Source organism: Acomys russatus, chromosome 31 (genome assembly GCF_903995435.1).
Source record: "Acomys russatus chromosome 31, mAcoRus1.1, whole genome shotgun sequence".
Lineage (NCBI taxonomy): Eukaryota > Metazoa > Chordata > Mammalia > Rodentia > Muridae > Acomys > Acomys russatus.
The window spans coordinates 25,149,097-25,175,708 of NC_067167.1; the positions used below are offsets into that span (position 1 = coordinate 25,149,097).

At 35.3% G+C, this 26,612-nt stretch overlaps 1 protein-coding gene across 1 annotated transcript in view; it reads right to left on the reverse strand.

Annotated features, from left to right (window-relative positions):
• Positions 1-8,038: 8,038 nt before the first annotated feature.
• Lrriq1 (leucine rich repeats and IQ motif containing 1) overlaps positions 8,039-26,612 on the reverse strand; it is a 152,734-nt gene continuing 134,160 nt past the window's right edge. The window contains exons 24-26 of the mRNA XM_051172945.1: positions 18,258-18,390; positions 16,119-16,179; positions 8,039-8,641 (exon numbers count right to left, since the gene is read on the reverse strand). Of these exons, the coding sequence (XP_051028902.1) occupies positions 8,489-8,641; positions 16,119-16,179; positions 18,258-18,390 (347 nt within the window). The 3' untranslated portion in view covers positions 8,039-8,488. The remainder of the gene's footprint in view (positions 8,642-16,118; positions 16,180-18,257; positions 18,391-26,612) is intronic.

The window sequence follows — 26,612 nt, forward strand, 5'->3', positions numbered from 1 at the left end:
TATACTTCTATACCTTTTATATTTATTGATTTTAAACAGGTTTTATTTCACAATGACAGCCATATTAAGTGTCATGGCACTCTTAAGTTTGGAAGCATCAGGAGTCTCTCATATCAGCAGTCCATTCAGAATAATCTTAGTGGTAGTTACTACATATACTCAGATGATAACTGCTATCTTTGATGGCGATTCTTTGAAAACATGCAACTTCATTTAATCATGTGTCCCTGATTAGTGTTGAAAGAGATGGTTGTAAACCACTACATGCAATGGTCCTCAAACAACAAAACTGAATACTTTGGAATAGTAGCAGATGTTTGTAGAATGGAATATATTTTTGGTGCTTTCAGAGAGAAAATCAAAGGTATTTCACATAAGAAATACTGTTATTTTTTTTAATTCAAGAGACAGAGACTATCTAATGTTTTTACAATATTAGAATTTAGATATTTAATGTGGAATTATATTTATAATACATAATGGTCGCTGATTTATATATGATGATCAATAAATGTCTGTTTAGTGACATAGCTTTTTTTAAATTTATGCCTAAATTATTAGCATTGTGAATAAAATATTAGTACTTAGTATTTCCAAGCTGTGTCTTTTGTAGACAGAAAAATGGGCCCAATTTACTTTGTATACAAATGTTTTATATATATATATATATATATATACATATATATATACACACATACATATGAACTCTCATAATTAATACACATGGTGTTATTCTATTCAGAAAGCAATAATTTAGCAATGAACTTATAAATTCACGTTCATTATCAAGTTATTACTAGTTACCAATAAACGCACCCTCATAATATGATTTGCAGTAAGGATATTCCTTTAAGAATTTATCTAGGAAAGCATTGTAGAAAGTTTCTGATCCCAATTGGTTCAGCAGTTCAGACTGTCCCACACAGGACTCATATTAAGCCTGGATTTCACAACTTTTGCAAAATGGACCACAAATGATATCTCTGGCTTATTTAACCATTTTCTCCAATTTTGGGGGGCCTTCAAAGGAATTATTCACCCTAAATCAGCCTGAAGAAACCTTAAGAGAATAACGTCCTATTTCCTCTAAGGGGTGTTGGATAGGTTTCTGTTTACTCTCTGGGTCTACAGATGCTTATTTTCAGTGGGAGTTGGTTATATGTATTATTGGTCTTTTACAGAGAGGAAACTAGGCTTGACTCACAGACGTGTCTCTTTTCCTTTATCTTTCTGTTGTAGGTAAGGAGAATAGGAGCTGAAAAGAAAGAAAGAGGGTTATAGAAATATAGAAGGAGGATAGAACAGAAGGTAGATTATTGAATCTACTTCACATCTTAAGGCCCTAATTGTTGCTCACAAATAAGGTTATTTTTTTTAACTCAATGGTATTGAATTTTGTATATTGATGCAAATCATGCTCATGTCAAAAACTAGTCTAATTTTATCACAATCATATATATTCTAGGTCTAATAGATATGATTTATAGATATATGAGGTCGAATATTTTTAAAAGGTCTTCAAAAATCTTAGAGACCTACAGAATATGGCATTTAAATCTGCTTTTATTATTCTAAAGATTCTTTGACAACAAGATGAGTTAACTCCTGGCAACACCCAGCCTGCCTTAAAGAAGATGAGGCGCATCAAAGAACCTCTTTATGGAGTTAGCTTTAAATGTGTCAAACAAGCCAGTGGGCAAAATGTCCTCATTTCCACCACAGACAGAATTCTGGCTAAAAACGGGCAAGTTTAGATGCAGGCAGAGTCGAGAGCCAAACTCTGCCAAGTCAGGCAAACAAGTTCTCAATAGTTCCTGACTCACAAATATGTCTGTGAGATATATTGGGCCAGAAGGCTAAAGATGATGAAGGTGATGCTCTAACGTTACAGAGGGTGTTGGGTGACTCTTCAGGCTGTGAACTGTCTCAGTCATTTTTTCATTTTGGACTCTGCTAACCAGAACTCCGGGTTCATTCAAGTATGGTTTTATCTCTTCTCAATTCTCTGATGGGTTTGAAGACAAGATAGTTTAGTCTTTCAATTAAGCTTAGTAGGCTAGGGGTTAAAATGGTTTTATATCAGGATAGATGTTTTAAGTAAATAGAGATGAGATATGATATATATTAATCTTCATTCAGAAATTTAGACCCAACAAGATAGGAGAGATGTTTACTTCACGTTTGCCAAATACAAATAGTCAAATCACTATGAATGTAACATTTATATAATTCTTCCTGCCGTATGCAGTTTATCTTACTCATGTGTAATAACATAAATGTATATGTTTATAAAACATAATAAAATTTCAATAAAAAGAATTTGTCTCTTAAAATGAAATCCATGTTCTAGCTTATTCCTGAAAAGATTTTTTTTGGGAAGCATTGTAAGAGGATGATGCTTTGGGGTTTTTAGCCGGGGTGTTAGTACAGTGTGCCCTCTGATAAACTTCCCCAAGTTACCAGACCAAATCAAAAGCAAAAATCCCCAGAGTATATTTATAAAGATGAAAAGCACGACGGTGGATAGACAGGGCGGCCCTCTCTGTGCTCTTCCTTCTGTGATACACCATTTCACCATTGTCTACTCCACTCTCCCGTTTGAATAAACAAACGATGTGTTAATTTCATACAAGTAGGGACCATAGAAGTTGGGTTTCATATTGGCTTATTTGGAAAACTCATCTGAAATGAAATCCTTTATATACTGACAGCTTGTTCTCATGAAAGCTTATAAGTGTGAGGACTGGGGTCATGGCAGATCTTGTAGACACTAGAAAAACCACTGTTAGTTTCTACTAAGACTTTAGCTTCCTTCATCAGATACCACGAGTCTTGTGAAGGAAGAAGGAAACGTCAGACACTCTCCTTAGCTGCTATGTATTCAAGGGAATTCCATGTACCCATGAATTCACATATTCATCCATGCATTCACACAGCCAATATATGTGAAGGGCCTGCCATACATGAGGGAGCTTTCCTAGGAACTGAAAATATTTCATGAAGTCCCTGATGTGGAACATGTGCTCCAGGAGTGGAGAACAAGAACCATAAACTTACAAAATTAGTATGACATGACTGTGGCCAGTAGAATCTGTTTAGTGTTTCTGGGAGAAAAATTTCCAACTATAAAGGCCAAGGTCTTAAAGAGCTCATATTCGTGTTGGTTGAATTCCATCATAGTATGCTGTTTTGATACAGGAAAAAATATTGTATTTTGTCTCTAAATCTCACACACAGTTTTGAAAGTTGTATATAGATTTTCTTTTTGTTTAGCAATGTAATATATTCACTGAAAGATAACATAATGGGAAAACATGATTATAAATATATCAATACATCTATATTGTCAATGTGTCTTCTCTTTATCAGCATATAAAAATAAACTTTTCATTTTTGGCTTATAGAAGTGTTCTAAACACTGTAGATATCTGAGTTGCTATCTGAATGTGTGGCTTATATAACAATACAAATACGTCATCATACTTAGGCACTAAATTCATTCAGCATAGGATAACAGATGTAGCTTAGCCCAAGTTAGACACTCACACCTACGCATTTGTACAGATGGATGTGCATCAATGCGCAACACGTCAATGGTGCTCGGCTCGAAAATGTGTAAAGTTTATTAAGAAGATGTGCTCATTCCATCTGGAGTACAAGTAATGGTCATCTTTAGAATTTGCTTTCGCTTTAGCTACTACTACAGCCTCTCAGTGTGCATAAGACACCAGGCACAGGTGTCAACCACTGCGTTTCATGCCTTTGATCACAACATTGGTAAGAGAACTACAAAATTGGTGTCAATATATTTGAGTCAGAACACAATCAGTTATTTTTCTGAAGTCTTCATTAGATATTCATTCTTAGGAAGAAAGTTAAGCTTTCTGTCTTAAGACTTAGCAAAACCTAAACTTCGTTTCCAATTTCGTCTTAACTAACATTGCTTTGGTATTTGATAAACACTCTATTACTTTCTGTTCTATTCTTTTTATTTCTTCATTATGTTGAACCTCTAACCAAGGAAGTTTGGGCAATGGTCTACAAACTTATATTACAATTTAATATTTGCCTCCATTTAAAAGGCTTCTTTTGCTTCATTTCCCAACTGTCATTCTCAGTATAAGAGAAGCACACTGCTTGTGAAAGGGCTTCCACCCTCAATGCAATTACATTAATTGAGTCACTTCTGAATAATATTGATTTCTATAACCAGAAAAGTGTATACTTCAGTAACTTGTTAACAAGTAATGAAAAGTTTCTATATATCCAAACAAGGACATGACTCAGGGTTTATTATTGAATACTACAGAGCTACTGTGGATCTCCTTTCTTTGCTAACTATAAAAATAAAGGCTATCTAGAAAGCTCAGTGATGCTCAGAAGTCACCATCATGGGTATGCAGAGACAGTGGATATCCAATAAAGGGTTTGAGAAAATTTATGTTCTACTCTTCCTCCAATAATATATAAATGGGAGGATTCAAGTTTCTGCTGTCCTTATCTTTAAGCATAAGATCCACACCTTTATTACTTATTTTTTAATTTTTCTTTTTTTATGTATACATTTTTATTATTACACATATATACAGTAAACTAACTACAGCAAGGAGAGCCATGAGACAATCAGGAATTATATAAATGTTACATTCATAGTGTTTTGGCTATTTGTATTTGTCAACCTTGAAGAAAACTTCTTTCCTATCTTGGTGCTTCTAAAATGCTAATGTAAAACAATATCGGCCATATCTCATCTCTATTAACATAAAACATCTATCTAGACTTAAAAACATCTTAACCCCTAAACAACTAAGCTTAATTGTAAAAGTAAACTATCTGGTCTTCAACCCCATCAGAGACTTGGGAAGAAATAAAATAAATTAACTGAGTAGACAGGAAGTGCAGGTTAGCAGCTTCCAAAATGAGAAAATGACAGAGACAGTTTGCTGCCCTCTTTTTTAGAGGGAAGTAAAAACTAATTTGTTAAATTCTTCAATCTTATTTATATTAGCTGTCAACAAAAAATAATAAAGTATAAACATAAAACTAAGAAATTACATTTACAGTAAAATTAATTATTATAATGCATGTTACATAATATAAATGAGATGAAAAAAGACTAAGACAAAATAATTAATAGAAATATTTTATGTAAACATTATTTAACTAAGAAGCTCTTTTGACATACAAGTTCTGGATAACAAAGAAACCTCCATTCTTTCATTGAAAACTTTATGTAAGTTCAGAAATCTAGAGAGTGATTGTAATCTGGGCTTCTTTTGAGGAGAAATAAAGACGAAAAGAAAAGGGGGAAAGTTAGAGAATTCTGAATGCCAAGACACATGGCTTGTGATAACTGGCATAGTAAAAGAACACATAAAATGAAGGAAATTCTACTGTGGGTTTGTTTAAAATTATGCGATGGGACACAAGCACTTTAACAAAAGCCAGCAGTAGATCCTATTTTTCGAGTCCTTACAATATAGTAATTAATGTGTGACCTGCTTTACACATTTTTACTCATTTTTCATAATACCCTGTAGAGGAAACATTCTTACAGAGAGTGAGTTTCTCCTTAGAAAGTAATTTACCCATAGCCATATGACTTGTCTTTGATAGTAGACCTGGGATGTAATGATTAGTCGATCTGATCACAAAGAATACACATTAGACTATTATTGCAACAGCAAAGGGAAATGTCTAGAATAGTCCAAAGGCTCAAAGACAGCTTCACAGCTATGACCCACAAAGTACTCTGTAGATTTGGCTTATAAAGTAAAAAAGAAATGCTTTAGTGTTAACAAGGTGACAAGTTTTGAGTGGGGTGGGGGTGGGAGAGAGAGAGAGAGAGAGAGAGAGAGAGAGAGAGAGAGAGAGAGAGAGAGAAAGAGAGAGAGAGAAGAAAAGAAACCGAGTTTTCAAAGCTATAAGTAGTTGGCCAGGGCCATTGAAGTGCAGTTTGTAAAATCTTTAATGGTCAGTGGATCTCTATAGACTAAAAGACTAAAGCAAGTTTTGGTCAAGTGACTAAGAGTAAAGTTCATATATATTCTGGATCCCTTCCCCTAGCTGGTCTGTCTTGTCAGGCCTAAGTGAGAGAGGATGTGCTTAGGCCTGCTGAGATGTAATGTGCTTGGGAGAGTTGGTCCCCCTAGGGGTCCTCCCTTCCTCTGAGAAGAAGGTGGGGCAGCAGGGGAAGGGGGCATGAGGGTGGGGCTGGGAGGAGAGGAGGGAAGTGTCTGGGATCAGGCTGTAAAGAGATTAAATAAATAAATAAACAAATAAATAAACAAATCCAACTAGCCTGTGCACTGGAGATCTCAGTATAATAAGTCAGATGCTATGCCTAGATGGTGATTATAAAAACACTTATTAATCAATTACTTTGACCTGATTTTTTCTAAATGGTTTCTAGTTGGTTCTTACAGCAATTCTCCACAGTAGAACCATGTGTTTGATGTAAGAGCTCACAGTCTTTACAATTAAACTGTGCTGATGTCAGAGAAGGTTAATAACCACAATGACTATGTACTTTATCTAATCATTTTGTTGTTTAATATAAGCTTTTTCTAAAGTGGTTTATCTTAAACTTTCACCTGCTAAGAATATTTAAAGATTGCCGGTCTTTGCAATACAGTCGTCTATCATCAACTAATGGGAATGGCGGTGTGCAGTGGGCACAGCATTATTTTAATGCCTCACAGACGGTATTTGGTTGAGATGGGAGTCTGTAGGAGTTGGGTTAGGATAACAGAACGTATTCGATTATGCTCACAACACATTTACACAGAGTTAAAAATTTAGAAATAATACAAAGGCAAATACGAAAGAATAAGCTAAATAAGAGAATTCATGAACTCTATTTAATGATTATATATACTCTATAATCTGTGGTTCGATGTCATATGAACCACTGAGTTGTGTGTTACAGTTTAATTGCCGGTTTATTGAACCATTTCAGTTTTAACTTCCTGATGATATATGATGAAAAAGAGCTTCTTGTAAGTGTTGTTTCTTTCTTTCCTTTTATATTATTTCATTTTTCAGTGCTAAGGATCACACTCAGGGTCTGTGCTTGCTAAGCCAGCCTTCTGTGAGTAAACTAAACCCAAATCCTGAAGAAAAGTTTTGATAACCTGTATAGTGTGAAAACAGCATTTTGTGTTTTTTTCATTCCAGATTATTCATGTTTCCTACAGTAATTGAAACTGACGTTCACTGTATATGATATATATCATTTTATATATATATATATATATATATACGTATATATATATGTATATGTATATATATATATGGGCCGCAGTTGAAATTCATGTAATCAGCATATTTTAACAAGAACCCAGAGACTTACATTAGATAAGGAACTTTAATTATGTTAACAAACCTAAAATGTTTTAAATCATACAGAGAAACTGACTTGATTCTGTAATCAAGTAATAAAAATGCAACAATTGTAAGATCTTCAAAATCTATAAATAAATGCAAATTAGACTTATTGAAATAAGTTTTATAAAAGCAACCCAACATATGTCACAATTAAACTGTATGCATAAAGGGATATAAATTCTTATAATCTATAAAGGTCTAAGTACCTGGATGAAAAATGAGAGGCCAAAATCATTTTCAGGTTTTATCTAGAAAGCACCAACTAGATTATTGAATTTTCACAGCAGATAGAATATTTATTTTGCATAAGTATAAGATCAAGAAGTATTCAAGCTTTCACATGAGTAATTATAATGCAGTATGGTCTTATGTGTAGGCTTGCATTTCACTGTGTTTATTAACTTATTTAGCACATATGATATGAAATAAAACACTTTTCATATTAGTGTAGCCTAACAGATTATAGGATACTTCAAATTGTGTAGATTATAAATTAAGTGAAGGCTCAGAAGAGCTGAGGAATTATTTACATAAAGTGCCTCAAGATAACAATGTTTTTCCATATTTGCTTTTTTCAGAGTTTATAACTAATATATACTTTCTTGATGTAATTCATATATCTGTACATGACAAATAATAGACAGGTGAGGTAGGTATGACAGTAAGTTCATCTGTAACAGCGAACTTTTAGAAATCATATTCATTTAACCTTCTATCTTGTAAAATTCTGCTACATTGAAATTTTCTTTAAAAAGTAATTTTCTCTACAACATTTATTAATGGAAAAGCTCAAATTCTCTTTTTTAACATGCAAGCTTAACTTTTAAAAGTTATCCTAAAACTCTTCAGATAAAAGATCAAAGAATTCAATATGCTCAGGAGAGTGGCGGAGAGAAAAACCTTGGTTTACATAGTATAATTAAAGGAATACTGATGCCGTTAATTTTACATATAATTTAATTTGGTCTATATCAAAGAAGACATGTAAAGGAAGAAAAGAGGTCAAAGCCACTTTGTGGGTAGCACTGGTGGCTGGCACCCTACCCCCTATCTGTAAAAGAATGCTTGCTGGCATTAGCTTCCATCAATTCATCTGTGATTTCTAAATTATTTCTGAAGGAAACCATAGCTTACTTGAGGATCCCGTTGAGAATCTGTGTGACTGGCTCTTTTTTTCTTTGTTCACAGACAAAACACTTCCACTGGTTGTGGAAAAAAGGTCTAAATCCGTGTCTTCTCTGCTTACAAGCCTTGCCTGGGAGCAATGGAACAGAATGTATACAATCATGAAACAAAATATGGCATTTTCTGAACGCAGCTCACTTTACCCCAAATAAACAAACAGGCTCTGTCAAACAACCTTCTTCAAAATGATACCACAATCCTTTATTGCTGCCCAGGCAGAACAAATGCACTATGTCAGAGCATTTTTTGCAAATAAGAGCCGATTTTAAAATTGAGGCTTGCTATTTGAGTCTGCACAACAAAAGAAAACATTTTAGTACAGTAATTTTGATGAAAATCAATCTTAAAAGCAGCGGGTGAAACTTTAAACAGCTTAACATTACTTACTAACCAAGTATACTATTTAATACTAATTAAGTGTTAGAGATGTCATATTGGATTATTTTTCCAATATTTGTATTTATCCTGGGTATAGTGCTATTTTCTATCAAGAATCCTTTAAATGAATTTTCCATATTTTGTACCATTGCATCACAGACTATCTACATCCTTTCATTATAACTATTATCAATGTAAAATATATACTTTAAATGTTCTAATTTGGGGTAATGTTAAATACATTGTAATTTCAAGACATATTTCATGCAGCCAATGGGATGTTCAGTTCATCTGAATTTACTTTTGTACTTTTATTACTGTATTAGGTTGATACTTAGCATCAATATAATTGCTTCTTACCTATAGGCTCTTCTCTTACACAATGTCTGGTTTCATTAGGAATTCATCAAAACTGAGCTGTGAAATGGGGAATATGCTATTATAAAAAAGCAAGACAGCCTCTAACTGGATGGGATCTACTCCAAACCACTGCATAATTGGATCCCTGTGAGAGTATTGTCCTAAATGTTTGATGGGAGGAAAATTTAAACACAGCGAAACAAAGACAAGAAACCACCAGTGTAGTTAAAAAGTTATCTCTGTGTAATGAGGAGTTACATAGACTCTAGAAACCCGAATCTAAATATCCCCTTTCAGCTTTAGATATTTCCTCCTCACCCTCTGCACACTCCTGTGCCTTCCCACTGCTCTCCTCTACCCTCTCACCCCTCACTGTCTTCCTCTGCCCTCCCTCCTCCCCTTCTCCTCCTCCCCTCTTCCTCTTCTCCTCTTTCTTCCCTAATTCTTCTCTTTTCTTCACTGGAACTCTGTCTCCTTTTTCTGGTGGTCTTGGAACACTCTAGTGATGAGATTACAAACATACACCATATCTGGTTTGCCATTTTCTTTCCCTTTCTTTTCACACCTTCTCAGTGTCACTCACAAAAATATTAAATATATTGTGTTTTTCTCAAATAAATTTAGTTTTAAAGTTTCATTTATGAACATTTATTATGTATAACACATTTTAAATTTGTATATATTATAGAGTAGTCAGAAACAACTATTGGCATATGAAATAATGAATAAACTTATTAAGCCCTCCATAAACAAACTTTTGAACTACATCTCAAATTCAAACCATAGAGCATCAAATTTTAAAGTTAAATATTTAAATGCACGAACACTTTTTTTGTTTTACTTCGAGAGCAACTAGTGGTCTTAAGCACTCAGCCATGGCTCAATCTCCCTAATACCATGTTTCAAAAACAAATACCCAGATGCTTATCACCTAGACTTCATCTTAAGAGAGACTTGATTTTTGACAAAGAAGCCAAACCCATTCAATGGAAAAACAACAGTATCTTCAACAAATGGTGCTGGTCTAACTGGATGTCTACATGTAGAAAAATGCAATTAGACCCCTATTTGTCACCATGCACAAAACTCAAGTCCAAGTGGATTAAAGACCTCAACCCAAAGCCAGAGACATTAATCCAGTTAGAGGAAAAAGTGGGGAAGAGTCTGGAACACATAGGCACAGGAGACAACTTCCTGAACAGAACACCAACAGCCCATGCCTTAAGGTCATGGCTGAGAAGCTTCTGTAAGGCAGGTGACACTGTCAAGAGAACAAAGCGACAGCCTATAGACTGGGAAAAGATCTTCACCAACTCTTCATCTGACAAAGGTCTAATATCCAAAATATATAAAGAACTCAAGAAATTAAACACCACCAAACCAAGAAATGGGGCTCAGAACTAAACAGAGAATTCTCAACAGAGGAATATCAAATGGCTGAGAAACACTTAAAGAAATGCTCGACCTCGTTAGTCATCAGAGAAATGCAAATCAAAATGACACTGAAATTCCATCTTACACCCATCAGAATGGCTAAGATCAATAACTCAACTGACACCACAGGCTGGCGAGGATGTGGAGAAAGAGGAACACTCCTGTATTGCTGGTGGGAATGCAAACTAGTACAACCACTTTGGAAATCTATCTGGCGCTTTCTCAGAAAAATGGGAATAGGGCTTCCTCAAGACCCAGCTATTCCACTCCTTGGAATATACCCAGAAGATGCACTACCACACAACAGGGACATATGCTCAACCATGTTCATAGCTGCCTTATTCATAATAGCCAGAACATGGAAACAGCCTACGTGTCCCTCAGTAGAAGAATGGATAAAGAAACTGTGGTACATTTACATTATGGAATACTACTCAGCTATTAAAAACAGGGAATTTCTGAAATTTGTGGACAAATGGATTGAACTAAAAATTATCATAATGAGTGAGTTCACCCAGAAGCAAAAAGAGTTAAATGGTATATACTCACTTACATCGAGACACTAGTCCAAGGGGTACATCCCCAAGAAAAACTTTACCTACCGGGAAAGTGGGTCAGAGGGGAGGACATCCTATTGAGAATTTAGGTGTGAGATGCCTGGGAGAATGAGGAAATAGAAGGATCTATAGGGTCCTGGAAAACTACAGGCGGGTCTGGGCCCTGGGGTCCTCCTCAAACTATGGCACCAGCCAAGGAAAATATAGGCAGTAAACTTCGAACCCCTACCCAGACTAGCCGATGGACAGGACATTCTCCACCATTAAGTGGAGAAGGAGACCTGACTTTCACACAAACTCTGGTGCCCCATATTTGACCATGACCCTTGGATGGGGACGCCTGGTGGCACTCAGAGGAAGGATAATAGGTCACCAAGAAGAGACTCGATACCCTATGAGCATATACAGGGGGAGGAGGTCCCCCTCAGTCACAGACATAGGGGAGGGGAATAGGGGGGAAAGCGGGAGGGAGGGAGGAATGGGAGGATACAAGGGATGGGCTAACAACTGAGATGTAATTTGAAAAAATTAATAATAAAAAAGGAAAGAAAAAAAAAGAAAGAAAAACCAAGTGTTTAAATGATGAAATTTCCTGTAAGCTCTCTTATAATGTTTGTTTGTTTGCTTTATTAATCTACTGAACCTCTTTTGGGAGCACATTAACATGTCCTCAGAAGGAAGCTTTTGTTAACAATGTCTTTCATATTTCATACTAGTCCACTATATTATACTGGAGGTGAAACGTCTAACTGCCCAACAACATCAGAATCATTGTAATATTGGTGTAAAAATATCTACCACATAGCCAATCATGTAAAAGTGTAGCAATATAATTTTAGACAGTACATAAAAATTGACAGCAGTAATAAAAGATTTTGTTATCTATTGACTAATATAATTTTACCATTGCTTTAGAGTAAAATTCTATTTATAAAGATATAGGCTGACTCTAGAGAAGTATGATTTACTACACCTGAACCGTTTGTACACATATTGTACACTCTGTAATTTGTAAGGAGAGGTCATATCAAGAGATAGACTCAGGATATCTAGATTTGAGAAAGTGCAGAATATGAACTTCACACAACAAATCCAAGAAAAAATAATGATGTTCTCAGCAAGTGTCCTCACTGCTAAATATGAGTCTACTGTTTCAACAACTAATATGAAGTTTAACAATTTCTTGTAAGATGCTTTTTCACTCTATATTGAATCTGTAAGATCGAAACAATCTGCTCATTTTAAGTGTTTCAATAATTTGTAGGTTTTGTACAAATCTTTATAAATACTACAAATATCCAATTAATTTTACTGTTTCTTGGCGTTAAAACCTTACTTTGATTTTCACAGAGCTGAATTATGAATATGCTTTCTAGCTAATTATCATTGAATAGATTCACTTCATCATCTCACTATATGAGATGAAGTGGGTAAGATATTTACATGCTTTAAGTATCTCTCTATATAATTTATCTATAATGAAATTCATAAACTAATAAACTTCAATAATGTTAAATTGTTATTAAAATTCCCAGTTTGAAAAAATTTTAATTAAAGAAAGTTGCATCAAACAGTTCCAAACTTTTCCTTTCCAACCTAAGCCTAGCTTCCCCAGTTATTTCTATATAAAAATATAAAATTGCTCTTGTTTCTAAGAAGTCAACCAATGGACTTAACAGAGGCTGTTATATCTTGAGCTTTACATGCAGTATTTGTTTTGCTTGTAGTTCTATTGATTTTCAGCATAGGTATATATTGCTATAACTTTGATTATAACCAAGTCAAATAACTATTTCACTATTCTCAAAGAGAAGCATTTACTCTCAGCCATTCTCAGGCTAACTAGCAACAACTGATTTGCTACTAATTCTTCACCCTGTGATTTCCAGAATGTTCCATAAGAGAAATTCTACAGCATTATACTATACAACAATCTGAGATAAACTCTTCTTATTTAGAATCATATTTGCTCTCTGGGCTAATAATTTTCTTGCTTATTGCCATGCAATAATTTTGTTGGACATTCATTTTTACCAGTATTCCACTATTTGTTATATTTTCAATCACTGAGTGGACTTTGGTTAAGTTTTGGAGCTATTATAAAAAACTACTATAAAATATTGTGCTGTAATTAAAATAAATACTTTTCAAAATTCTTTGAGAATTCCATACAAGCTATTTTGATCATATCCAGCCCTTGTAGTACTGTTAGTTTTAATGAATGTTCCTTCCTTTGAGAGAAAAAAAGAAGAGTTCAGTAGAAGTGCTGTTAGCTCATCTGTTGCATGTATGTTTAACTTTATAAAAAAGTGTCAATTTCTTTTCCAAGACTGGCTATATAATCTTTCCTTAACTCTCTCATCAAATAGCCTCCTTCTCTTTATGATTGTTACATATATAGTATTATTATATTGTTATATACATATACATAGAAATGTACAAATACAATCTGCTGAGCTTGTTTAATGTTGCTTTTATATATTTGATTTCAGGGCAGACCAATTGGTATAACTGATTAGGGACGTCATTCCTAGGAATGACTGACTCTCCCACTATCAGTGTCATTAATTGCCTATATTTGCTTGGAGGTGAGTCCTATGAGATTTCTCCCTTCTTTTTTATTTTATTTTTTCCCTTTTTTAAATTTAATGAATTTATTCAGATTACAACTCAATTGTTATCCCTTCTGTAGCAGCATGAATCACAATGCCTTGCACACCAAGATACGCAAGCATGGCGTTCATACCTTGGTGTTAACCCAGAGCTGTCTAATTAATTAGACTCAAAAGCACACTCAACAAGAGGTAAGTCATTCCTGGTACTGGATATCTAACCAACTACCTGAAACTAGTAAGATTATGGATTAGAAAGGAGACCCTACTACCACTGCTTACCAACCCAGCATAATTCCTAACTGTATTCTCAAACATACACTTACACCCACAGAGAAGTGTAGCTCTCACCTTGAATCAAGACAAAACAAAAGAGAGTTTGCTTTGCAGCAGCAAACAGACCATTACAGAAAACCACAATTGATCACAGTACAGGAACTAGATGATTCTGGTTTTCTCAACTCTAGCGGATGCAAAACTCCTACACCCAAGCCTCAGGGAACATCTCAGAAGAGGTTATAGAAAGATTATAACAGAGAGGGTCAGGAGTCGTCGGCACCATTATGTATCTTAGAAACAACAGGGAACTTACACACATAATATCTCAACAATATGGTTACCTAATCAATTATTGAAAAATTAAACCCCAAAAGATATGTTAACATGGAACATGGAATTCAATTCAATAAATCCATATCCCTAAATATCAAAATCTGAATCTACTTCCAGAATAATCTGAAATACAGATATTCTCTGGAACATCTCAGAACTTGATATGATTATTAATTCGATTCATTTATCAATATAATTTTAATGTTGCTGACATATTTCCTAATATATTTTAAAATATAAAATAACATTTTCTTTTATTTTCCAATTTCTTTTGGTTATGAAACATGCTTTAGCCTTGCTTAGGCAGAGATATTATTTCCTAACTACTCAACATGCAGAAATTTGCACTGATTAAGCCTCATGCTATAATATTGAAGTTTAATAATATTAGTAATATTAATATTTATCTACATGATTAATACTTTGTTGTCTTTTAGTGCCTGTTCTCTTTTTTCTTTCTCAAAAGTGTCCACTAAAATATGTACAAAAATATAGATAATAATATATATATAAACAGCTTGCCAGACTACTATTTCTAGGGTCATATCTATGATACTCTCACAGAATAATTTTACTTAAATACAAGAAAATATTTAAAGAGATTTTTACCTCTTCCTTTCACTATGTATTGTATATCACACAGACACATATTTATATACATTTATATATTCTATAATTATTAATCAAATTCAGGAAAGTCATTGAAAAATTTGTTCAAGAAAATGGTATGTAAATGCTCTGAAAGCTACAATATTATTTTTTATCATAAAGAATCTTTGGACATAAAATTCTCCATGGAAAACAAAATGGTATAATGTGTTTTCGTGGTCAGCGTAGGATCTCAGCAAGGAATACTTGTTAGTTTTTGTAAATGGAGGTGTCATCCACTTTCATCAACTATAGAAGTACCATATGCTCACCAATCATGATGCTGTCTTCTTTGAAAGTTTCTGAGATGACACTGAAAATGTCCCATTTTATGAGATACAATTTTCTAGACTTCATGGTGACCACTTTTTTCTCTTTCTGAAGTCTTTCTTCAAGTAGCTTACAGAAAAGTGAATTTAAGCATATGCATTCCAGTTCCAAGACTACATTTTTGTTACCATATTTAGAGTCTGACCTTAAAGCTCTAGTGATACTTATACAAGTACCAATGTACTCCATAAAACTTAGAAGAGTTAAGCTGGCAATCACTTGTTACTTTTAATAGCGCTTGATTTTCCAAGTTGGGAAATCATGGCTGTTTGTTTCCAGTGTAACCTACAAATTCAACTCTTATGATTTTAGGAAAATAATCTCATTAAGCAATTTCCCATCCTGAGTAATTTTGTTTAAAAATGGTAACATGTTATATTTTTACATATGTCAAATAAAATTATTATTTTAAACATGGTCATCTTGTAACATTATATTGGACGTCAAGAAAAGACATTATTATTGTAACACATGGCATTTGAGGTTGTCCCAAAGTAGATACAGTTGTGATTTTTCATAGTTTAAACATGTTATGAGCATATTGTAAAGTGTTTTTATTGAGGACTTGTGCCTATAACATTTTTCATTTTTCTGTAACTTTAAACATATTTCTTACCACAAGCTGAACTCTTCCGCCATTAAGCACATCTGGATCTAGCTCAGGCAAGAAGTGATGGCTACATGGTGACACAAAAAGGAAAACAAGTTACAGCATGAATATTGAATAAGAATATTTTTAAATGCTCAAATGTCTTTATTTATAAAGTAGTGAGAACAGCTTTAAACTATATTACATATAATAAATGCACATGTTACATACATATACTTTCACTATTTTTTACACAAAAATTAATTTCTAAATAATATTTTAATACTACCCATCATTTAAAATTATAAACAGCAGTGAACAAAAACTTGAAAGTACCAACAGTGATAGTTACTTAATCTAAGTGTATTTTAATTATATTCACTTGCTCCTCGCTCCCTTTTTCTTTGGCACTTTGAGACAGGGTCTCAAGCAGCCCAGGCTAGACTCACACTCACCATAGAATCAAAGACAGGTCGAACTCCTGGTTCATTTGTTATCACCTCCAAGTACTGGGATTACAGGCCTGCATCATCCCTCCTAGTTTTTCCAATCATAAACTTTCACTTGAGACAGGCAAAGTTTTCTATCTCTAATGCTCTACTATGTTTAGTGCATACCACTATATATTTACAGTAGTTTAATATTTTATTTTATATTTTTGTTGTCTTGGAAGCTGTAGTGATGGGTCAGTAACTAAAGAGCTTGCCATGCATGAGAACTTTAGGCATGGTGGCCTAAGAATCAAAGACTGTGGTGATGGGATGGGGTGGGGGCTATAAACAGATCCCTAGGCGTGTTGGACAACCAACCTACCCTAAATCAGTAATTCCCAGTCTCACAAGAGACCACATCTTAAAAAATATTGTGGAGTTAAAATAACAACAACAACAACAAAAATAGAAACAAATTGTGTGGGTAGAGGAGTTTGGGACCTAGGAAGAGTTGGGGAAGGAAGTCAGTAAGATCAAAACACACACTGTACAAAATTGTTAAATAAGACAGAGGGTTCTGAGGAACGAAAATAATAGTTGACTTTTGATTTCAACATAATATACATACATGTGCACCTGCACACATATACATACTCATCCCAAAATGCACACACACACACACACACACACACACACACACACACACACACACACACACGAGAGAGAGAGAGAGAGAGAGAGAGAGAGAGAGAGAGAGAGAGAGAGAGGGAGAGAGAATGAAAGAGAGCAATTTTGTATCTGTAAGTAATTATTTTACTATATTAAAGAAATCTTTTATATTTAATAAATAAAAATTCTGAGGAATATTTGTTTCTTAGACAGGATACAGACTTTATTTACTAGTAAGTGATAATATTAAGTGTTTAAACATTTAAATTCACAGTCAAAAAATCATTTATATTTTCCACTCTACCACATCTACATTAATACTTTAACCTCTGAATAAGATCTCTTATGTCAAGTTAACATTGATAATAGGTTCTGTTGCACTTGTTATAATTCTAAGGATGCTATTACTATAAATTCAGTCAACCTGATTAATTGAATACGACATAAATTTATGTTTGCATTAATTAGAATAATTCAAAATAAGATGTGACCTACTGATGATTTTGCTTCTTTCTTTGTTCATAAAAAATATGACAAATAACAAAATGCTTCCATTTTCATTTTGCTTTGATATGAAAGTTGAAGTCAAATATATTGTCAAAATATTTTAATCTGGAATAGTAGCCATCGATGCTACAAATAACCATTTTCTTTACAAAAAAATCTATTCATTGGCCCAGCAGCAGTATTGGACAACACACTTAAATCTATACATTGGCCCAGCAGCAGTATTGGACAACACACTTAAATCTATACATTGGCCCAGCAGCAGTATTGGACAACACACTTAAATCTATACATTGGCCCAGCAACAGTATTGGTCAACACACTTAAACGTTAGGAAGCAGAAGAGACTGCAGGGTTTACGCATTGTTTTTAAGCAGTAAAGAATAGAGTTCTTCCTAAGCATTTTATGATGGAAACTATAAAAAACTGTTAAATCTACTCTGTTGAAAGCCTCTGGTGCTTGGCTATGAAGTTGTGTTTGTTTTAGCACAATTAACCCAGGTTTCACTTTTCAAGACATGTTTACAATACAAAAATCTAATTAAAAACATGACCTCACCATTTCAGGTTTCTGGAACTCGTTGCTTCAGGAAAGCCAACTTGTGTATGAAGCCACTGGTAGGTGTACTCCTTACTCCTTTCTAACTTTTCACTTGCAGTGGTTGCCTTGGAGAGTGCATCTTCCTCTTCATCTTGGAATAAACATGTGTCTTCGTTATTCCAAGAAGTGGAACAATGGCAGGTAGCTCTTACAATGCTAAGAATTTCATCATAATAAAAGTATTGACTAATGCATGGTTACTAAATAATACCAGTCATTAAAAAGTAAGCATCTTCAGCAAGTGGGCACCAGAGTCCATGTCAGAGGTAGCCGCTACTCCGCATATTATGGGACCCACAAGTAGACTGTGCTGCCTATCTATCTACTACATTTGGCCTAGTCCTCACCATGCATGGTCCTTGGTTGGTGCATCAGTCTCTGCAGTACCCTCCCACACCTGCCTCCTGGATTTGTTGGCTCCATTAGTCTCTTTGTGGAGCTCCTGTCCCCTCCAGGTCCTTCTAGCTCCCAACTCTTCCATAAGATTCTCAGCATCAGCCTTGCTAGGCCACAAAGGAAGAGGATACAGGCAGTTCAGACTTGATAGGCTGAGGTCAGATGATAGGAAGGAGGGCTCCCTCTTTCTGAGGATTAGGGAAGGGAGCGAGGGTGGGACCAGGGGGCGACAAGGAAGGGCCTACAATCAGGATATAAAGTCAACAAATTTTTTTTAAAAAAGTAAGCATCTTTCCTGTTTGAGTTTCAATCACATCTATTTGAAGAATAAAAGAAAAATTTTAATGCAGCTACCATTGTTTAAATTAAGTATCAATTAGAAAACCTGGGGTTGATTTGGGGAAACAGTAGGCTTTTACTCTTATTAACAAGTTTACTTTTAGGCTTATTTTAACATCCAATTGTCCTTATAACATCGTCATATACAGTAGAATTTAGAGACTATAATGAAGGTGTTTAAAAAGGATTTTGATTTTACAAAACTGAACTATGTGTAAGCTAATACTGTTTTTAATATTAATAGTGAATATAATTATGCAAAATACTGATTTTCTTTGTGTTATTTGCATAGATGACAAAAGGAAGAAACTGATTCTCAAAAAGTGTCCTCTGTTCTACACATACCACATAATGTGGTCCAGGTGAGCTCATATTCAATATACATCTGAGGTACGTGTGTGAAAACCCAACATGCAGAAAACAGTCTTCATGTTAAATTACAAGAATCTCTCTGTTTCTCTCTCAGTGTGTGTGTGTGTGTGTGTGTGTGTGTGTGTGTGTGTGTGTGTTTAGAAACCTCAACAGCCTTTATTGCTATGTCACTGCCACACATTTCAGAATTATACCAAAGAGCATTTGTTGTGCAGCACTGCTTAGCACCACAGCTTGCCCTGCTTCTTTCTTAGAGCCCTCATACTTGTTAAGGGCTTGCTCGCTTTATGAACTTGATAGACTTCATGTTTCTAATATTAATTCATGGCAACTAAAGTCACAAGGATATAAAACTGTAAAATATTGTAGTTAAAAATTCCAGCGTTTCCAAGTGCAGCAGTAATCACAGAATTTAGAGGTTCTGATACAAGCTTGCAAGGTTTGTCTAGGCTACATGACAATTGTCAGGCAAGCCAGAGCAAGACACTGTTCGTTTTTTAAAAAGGAACAAATGAGTAAAAGAAAATCACATGGCAAATTTATTAATTTGAGACATTCTTTTACTTCTTTCTTGACCTAGAAATCAGAATGTTTCTAAGTTCTTTGGAAAGTTAAGCATGCCTTAAAGTTCACAGCAGATGCATAAAAAACACTTCAATGTTTGCACAAAATTTGGCAGCCATAATGTTGATTGTGATGAGAATGAACACCTTACTTCTCTCTTTCCTGTAGAGGTCTGTGAAATGATTCTGGTTTTCCAGTCAAGAAGATGTTAAAAGACATTAGTGAGTTTGATGGTCAGCTCAGCCAAAGTTAAAACCTTAATCCTCAATATGTATTACAAGTGTATCTAGCTTAAAAATATTTTTGGTCTATTTCTTTAGGACTGGCATTTACTGTTGTAGTCACTTATTAATTTTCTCCAACTCTTCATAACACTAAGTGCTTTCACAGAAGGATTCCAAGCTCTAAGCCATTTCTCTGTAAAGAGCACATATTCATTGTAAGAGACCAATTCACATGGACCATCATTTAAACATAGTCTGGTACCTTGACTGAAGATCAATGTAAGAACCAGAACAAGCACAATGTGAACTCAGCTGACTGTATGCCGGAAGTACTTTAACACTGAAGGGTATGATCCCATCCAAGCTAAACCTCTACAAGATTACTCTGTCACTGAGCAGAACACCCAAGTGCAAATTTCTCTCTGAATCATTCATTAGTCCCGCTTCAGCATCTTTGTTAGGAAACATAGCAGAGGTTTGTATTACTTTAAGGTCTCTGGCCATGATGTGTCCTAAGTCTTGCCTTCAATGTTGACGAAAGCGCTATGTTGCCTGTAGGAGGCCAAATCCATGACATACTCTACTTTCCCTGCCATTCTGCTTCATCTAGGCTCCGTAGCTTGTGCATCAGAAAGACAACTTCCTTTGATTCTTACCATATTTCTGATTACTTTAAACCATAGCATGGAGGAATTTTAATTAAGGTAATTGTTGAACTCAATAGAAAAATGCTGTGTAATTAGTATACACAATTTATTAAGCAAAATGTTCATGGAAAGAAAACTTGAAAAAATATCCACTTTCCAAAGCCAGATACTGGGTAACATTTTAAGGTAGGGTTTGTTTTTGTCTTTGTTTGTTTGTTTGTTTTTAGTCATAAGCTTGTTTGCTTCAATATATATTTTGTTTGCATGTACATGTGTATATCATATGCATGCAGTGTCCTTGGAAGCTGGTCCAGCAACCCTGGACATGGAGTTCTAAATGGTTGGAGCTGTTATGTGAATATTGGGAATTGAACTCCAGTCTACTACATATCAGTAAATGTTCTTAACCTTGAAGCTATCTCTCTAGGCCCTTGGGGATTAGAATTTTACCATCCTATTTAATTTACTTTTAAGGTGAATTTAAAGAAACCATGTCTGAAACTATAAATATTTTGGGAAACGTGGTAGATCTGGCATATATTGGCACATAGTGTTTAAATGTTAGACAAATATAGTTCACTGAATCCTTCCTCCATGTTAGCATGTTAAATACTTTAAAAGCTATTGATAATTGGACAATATTGTCAACTATAGCCATCATTTATTTCTTTACTGGTAGGTAAACAACATTAGCCCATATAGTTACTTACTAATTTTATATTAGTGAAAAACTGTTTCTCATTATCTCAAATTGCTAACTAAGCATAAATCCATTCTCTATTAATGGTGAAAATATTTTTCTTGTTCATTGTTGATTTCAATTTTAATATATTTCCAAAAGGCCATCTTTTTAGGTTTGCAGTTGTGTGTGTGTCCTGAATATCTTCCCGATTATATGTCATTTTTCTCTTGTGACATGTGGCTTGTATCTCAATGATTTGTCTTCTACAACAAAATCCTTCTGTTTATTTTTGTCTTTATTTTGTCTTTTACAAAATTATTTTGTAGCCTGCTTATTCTTTCTCTGAAGCAGGCTACCAAGATGAGACTTGATAGCCTATGACCATATAGTGGGGGAGGAGGTCCCCCTCAGTCACAGTCATAGAGGAGGGGAATAGGGTGAAAGCGGGAGGGAGGAGGAATGGGAGGATACAAGTGATGGGATAACAATTGAGATGTAATATGAATAAATTAATTAAATAAATAAAACAAAAAAGAGAAAAATTCTTTTGCAATTTTCTGCAATCTTATTTTGCTAATTTGAAATTGTACTAACTAAAGATTGAGGGCTGAGAATTGGTTGAGTAGCAGAGAGCTTACCTAGCATGTGTAGGGCTTGGGCTTCAATTCCTATTATAGCAAAGAAAAAAAATATTTGTAAATGTTATATCCTCAATCCAATATGGGCGTGGGGGCCCTCCCTTATTTTCCATAATTCTAGAGATTAAGGTTAAGTGATAAGTGCAAATTTAAAGATAGCCTAGCCTATAGCAAGTGAGAAATGAGAAAACGAAATTCAACTCAACCAATATAAGCCTTTACATTCTCTTATCTAAAAGCATATTCTTTCAATATTATCAGTGACTTCTCTGTTAAAATATACAGGCCGGTGTTCTTCTATAAATACCATATAAACCACATTTTGATTTGATTTCCTTCAGAATTTTTAATAGATTGCTTTTTAGATGTTGGTTTGTTGGAGTATATGTGGATAGATAAACCCCTTATTACATGCCTCATAATAAACTGGCTTCTGATGACAACTGAATATACATAGTTTCCTATCTCATAGTGCTAGTAAATTGGACATTGCGGAATAAATAACTTCCCTCTTAAGCCTATAAATATCTTATATTTTCAGATGGACTTCAGAGACCTTGCTTGGCATCATCATCATCATCATCATCATCATCATCATCATCATCATCCCCATCACCACCAAGACTGATGTTGCTCTTGAACTTCCAGTTCACCTGGACCAGACATTCTGCAAAGAGCCCTGGCTGCTCCTTCTTTAACACTAACACCTAAATATATAGTGTTTTTACCTCCATGATGTACCATTAATATTGACCCTATTTTCTACACTTCAACCATTTTGATAAAGCACAGGCTTTCTCTCATTCCCCATTAAATCCCATGTAAAAACCCTTCCAGCAATTCTCCCCCCACCTCCACTTTCAAGTATTGTATTGCATGTGGCTCACTGAGTTTGATTAGGGCTGCTAGCAAGAGCACACATAGATTATTTACTGGAGCATAGTTTCTGTGTCAACATCAATGAAGATAATGACACCCCTTTGCCAACAACCTTTAATTGTCATTAGACCCCCATTGAGAGGTGGGGACTCTGTAACCCCTTCCTGATGAAATGTTGCAGGACTTGACCTAGTATAGGCCTTGTGTAGTAGGTAAGTATCAGAACAGCTTTGCATAATTTCCTCCAGCTATTCCTCTACTTCCTCTTATTGTCTAATGTGGTGTCTTAAACTAATAAAATAATCTAACTTACCTCCTATTAATGCTTCTGCAAAATGGCTTATTCTTGATGCCAGTTCATTAGAACTGTTCAACAAATTAACACACTGATATATTTTGGGGAGTTAGAAACTTACTCTATGGTTTGAATGAGGATGCCCCATGGGCTTCTTTATTTGAAATTTTGGTCCCTGTCTGGTAGAATTGTTTGGGAAGAATTAGGAGGTGTAGCCTGGGTGGAGACAATAGATCATTGAGGGCAGGTTTTAAGGTTTCAAAAGCCTATGCCATTTCAACTACCCCTGCCCCCACTATCTTTGTCTGGTTGTCTTTATCTCTCTGTCTCTGTTACTGCCTCTGTCTGTCTCTTTTTCTGTCTCTCTCTGTCTGTCTGTCTCTGTCTCTCTCTCTCTCTCCTCTCTCTCTGTCTCTCTCTCTCTCTCTCTCTCTCTCTCTCTGTCTCTCTCTGTCTCTCTCTCTCTCTCTCTCTCTCTCTCTCTCTCTCTCTCTCTCTCTCTCTCTCCTCCTTCCCTCCCTCCCTCCCTCCCCTCACCCTCCCTTCCCTTTGGCACAAAACAACCAACTCCATAAATTGCAAGCTCTGATATTGGGAGGCAAAATAATTCTTTCTTTCCTTTAGTTGAATTGTTTGTAACACAGACAAAAAGCTAACACAAATTTAATTGATAGCCCATTATACAAACACTTGAAAATCTTGTTTTTCACCTGCCTTTGAATAATAAAGTGTTTTTGTTTTTTACTAGCAGACAAGTTTTGCTTTAGAGCTTGAAAAGCATCTTTTAAATTTTTGGATAAAACCATATAAAATTTACTTACCCAGCTTCTTGTGCCCCTGTGCTTTCTCTTCAATAATGACATTCTTTAGAGCAAACTATCTAACTTTCAACAATGTACTTTATACTTAGATTTGGTTAGGTTTTGGTATGGTTTGGATACTTGGTCCCGTTGGCAGTACTGTTTTGGGATTCTGTGAAGTCATTAGCATATGGTCAGGGGGATTTAGACCATTAAGGTTGGGCCTTTGAAGCTTTCCATGTCATAATTCACCAAGACAAAAGCAGAGCCACTGTCCTACTTTGGATTCTACCACTGTGATAAAATATGAACCAAAACAACTTTGGCAGGACAGAATTCATTTGGCTTATAAATCCTGATCATTGTGTTTACTGAAGGAAGCCAAGGCAGAAACTCGACCAAAACAGAACTTTGGAGGCAGAAACCAAATCAGAGACCATAGAGGTCTGTGGCTTATTGGCTTTCTTCTCAAGTCTCATTCAGGTAGCTTTCTTAGACAACCTGGGATCATCTGCTTAAGTGTTGCACTGGCTACAGTGGCCGGGGCCTTCAATCATGGTTCATTCCTCATGAAAATGCTCTGCAGACTTCTTGCAGGCTAATTTGATTGAGACATTTTTTTTTCAGTTGAGAGTCCTTGTCTTTTTCCAGAAGACTCTAATTTGTGAGAGGTTGACCAAAAACACTAACTAGCACAGTTTCCATATTGGTAGATTTGTATACAAACCTGTCACAGTTAAACCATAACATGCCTTTCTTTTTTATCTTCGTTATATAATATTAATGTCAAAACATAACACATAATAAAAATATTACATAAAACAAAACATAATATAAAAGTCCCATAGCCATTAAATATTTAAATACATAAAAGTACTTTTTTTCTTCTTTTTTTTATTAATTTATTCTTGTTACATCTCAATGTTTATCCCATCCCTTGTATCCTCCCATTCCTCCCCCCCCATTCCCCCCATTTTCCCATTATTCCCCTCCCCTATGACTGTTCCTGAAGGGGATTACCTCCCCCTATATATTCTCATAGGGTATCAAGTCTCTTCTTGGCTACCTGCTGTCCTTCCTCTGAGTGCCACCAGGTCTCCTCCTCCAGGGGACATGGTCAAATGTGAGGCACCATAGTACGTGAGAAAGTCATATCACACTCTCCACTCAACTGTGGAGAATATTCTGACCATTGGCTAGATCTGGGAAGGGGTTTAAAGTTTACCTCCTGTATTGTCCTTGGCTGGTGCCTTAGTTTGAGCGGGACCCCTGGGCCCAAATCTGCCTATCATATTGTTCTACTTGTAGATTTCTAGGACCCTCTGTATCCTTTTATTTTGCTATTCTCCCATGATAAAAGTACTTTTTAAAAGAAGTAGCCAACATTTTTTAAAGTTCAATAGCTCTCAACTATAAGATCTTATAAAATTAAAAAGAAATATGTTGCATTTTTTCCCCAAGAGGAAAGAACCATGGCACAATTACAACTAGATCAAAGCAAAACAAGATTTGAGTAGTACTAACGGCTCACTGTCCAGTGTCTGGAACTCACTCATGGTCTTCTGGGCTCTAGAAGTCTCGGGAAGCTCTACTTCTCTTCTGCTATCCACACATACTACTTGTCTATGAGGCTCCTGCTTGCCATACACCTGTTGTGGGGGTTTGTTTTGTTTGTTTTGTTTTTGTTTTGATGTCACCCTCCTATTGTCCTGGCATCTCCAATATGCTGATATTATCCATCATAAATAAGGGTATACTTCACCAATGACCTCTCCTCAAGGACTCCAACCCTGAAGCATAGTGCCATACTTCATCTGTCTCTCTATGATCCCCATGCTGTCAAAATCAGTAACATTTGGAAGACCCCCTAGATATTACCAAACTTGGCTGCCAGCATGTGTTGCAGCCTTCCTTACTTCACCACTTACAGACCACAGCTTCTTTGTGTTGACTCTGAGGAAATATTCCCCTAAAGGCATTTCAATGATGTTGTTCTTTCTTAATCAGGGCTGATGTTTCAGTCCTATTTAAGCAGCACCAATTGTCCCAATAAATCAGTTTCACTTCAGTGGATCTTGTCTCTTAACTGCTGTTTCTTCAGCCCTAGCTGACCAGAAACCACAAGCTGTTATTTCAAATATATCACATGAATAGCCCTGTTAATCTTTGCTCTAGTCTGAGACTTCATACGGCAAAACCCTATCATCTGGACCTCTGTCATCATTCCAAAATTCCCACAACAGCTTATTAAATTCTAAGCACTCAATAGCCTTTCCAGCTGCAAACTCCAAAATTCTTGTATAGTTCTCCCCTGAAGATGTATAATCAAGCCAATCTCAGTAATATCTCACTCTGTGGTACCAATTTGTCCTAGTTTGGCTTTTGCTGCTGTGATTAAATACTGCCCAATACTAATCTGGGGATCACTGTCCATTATGGAGGAGAGTTAGGCAGGAACTCAATCGGGGAAGCAAACT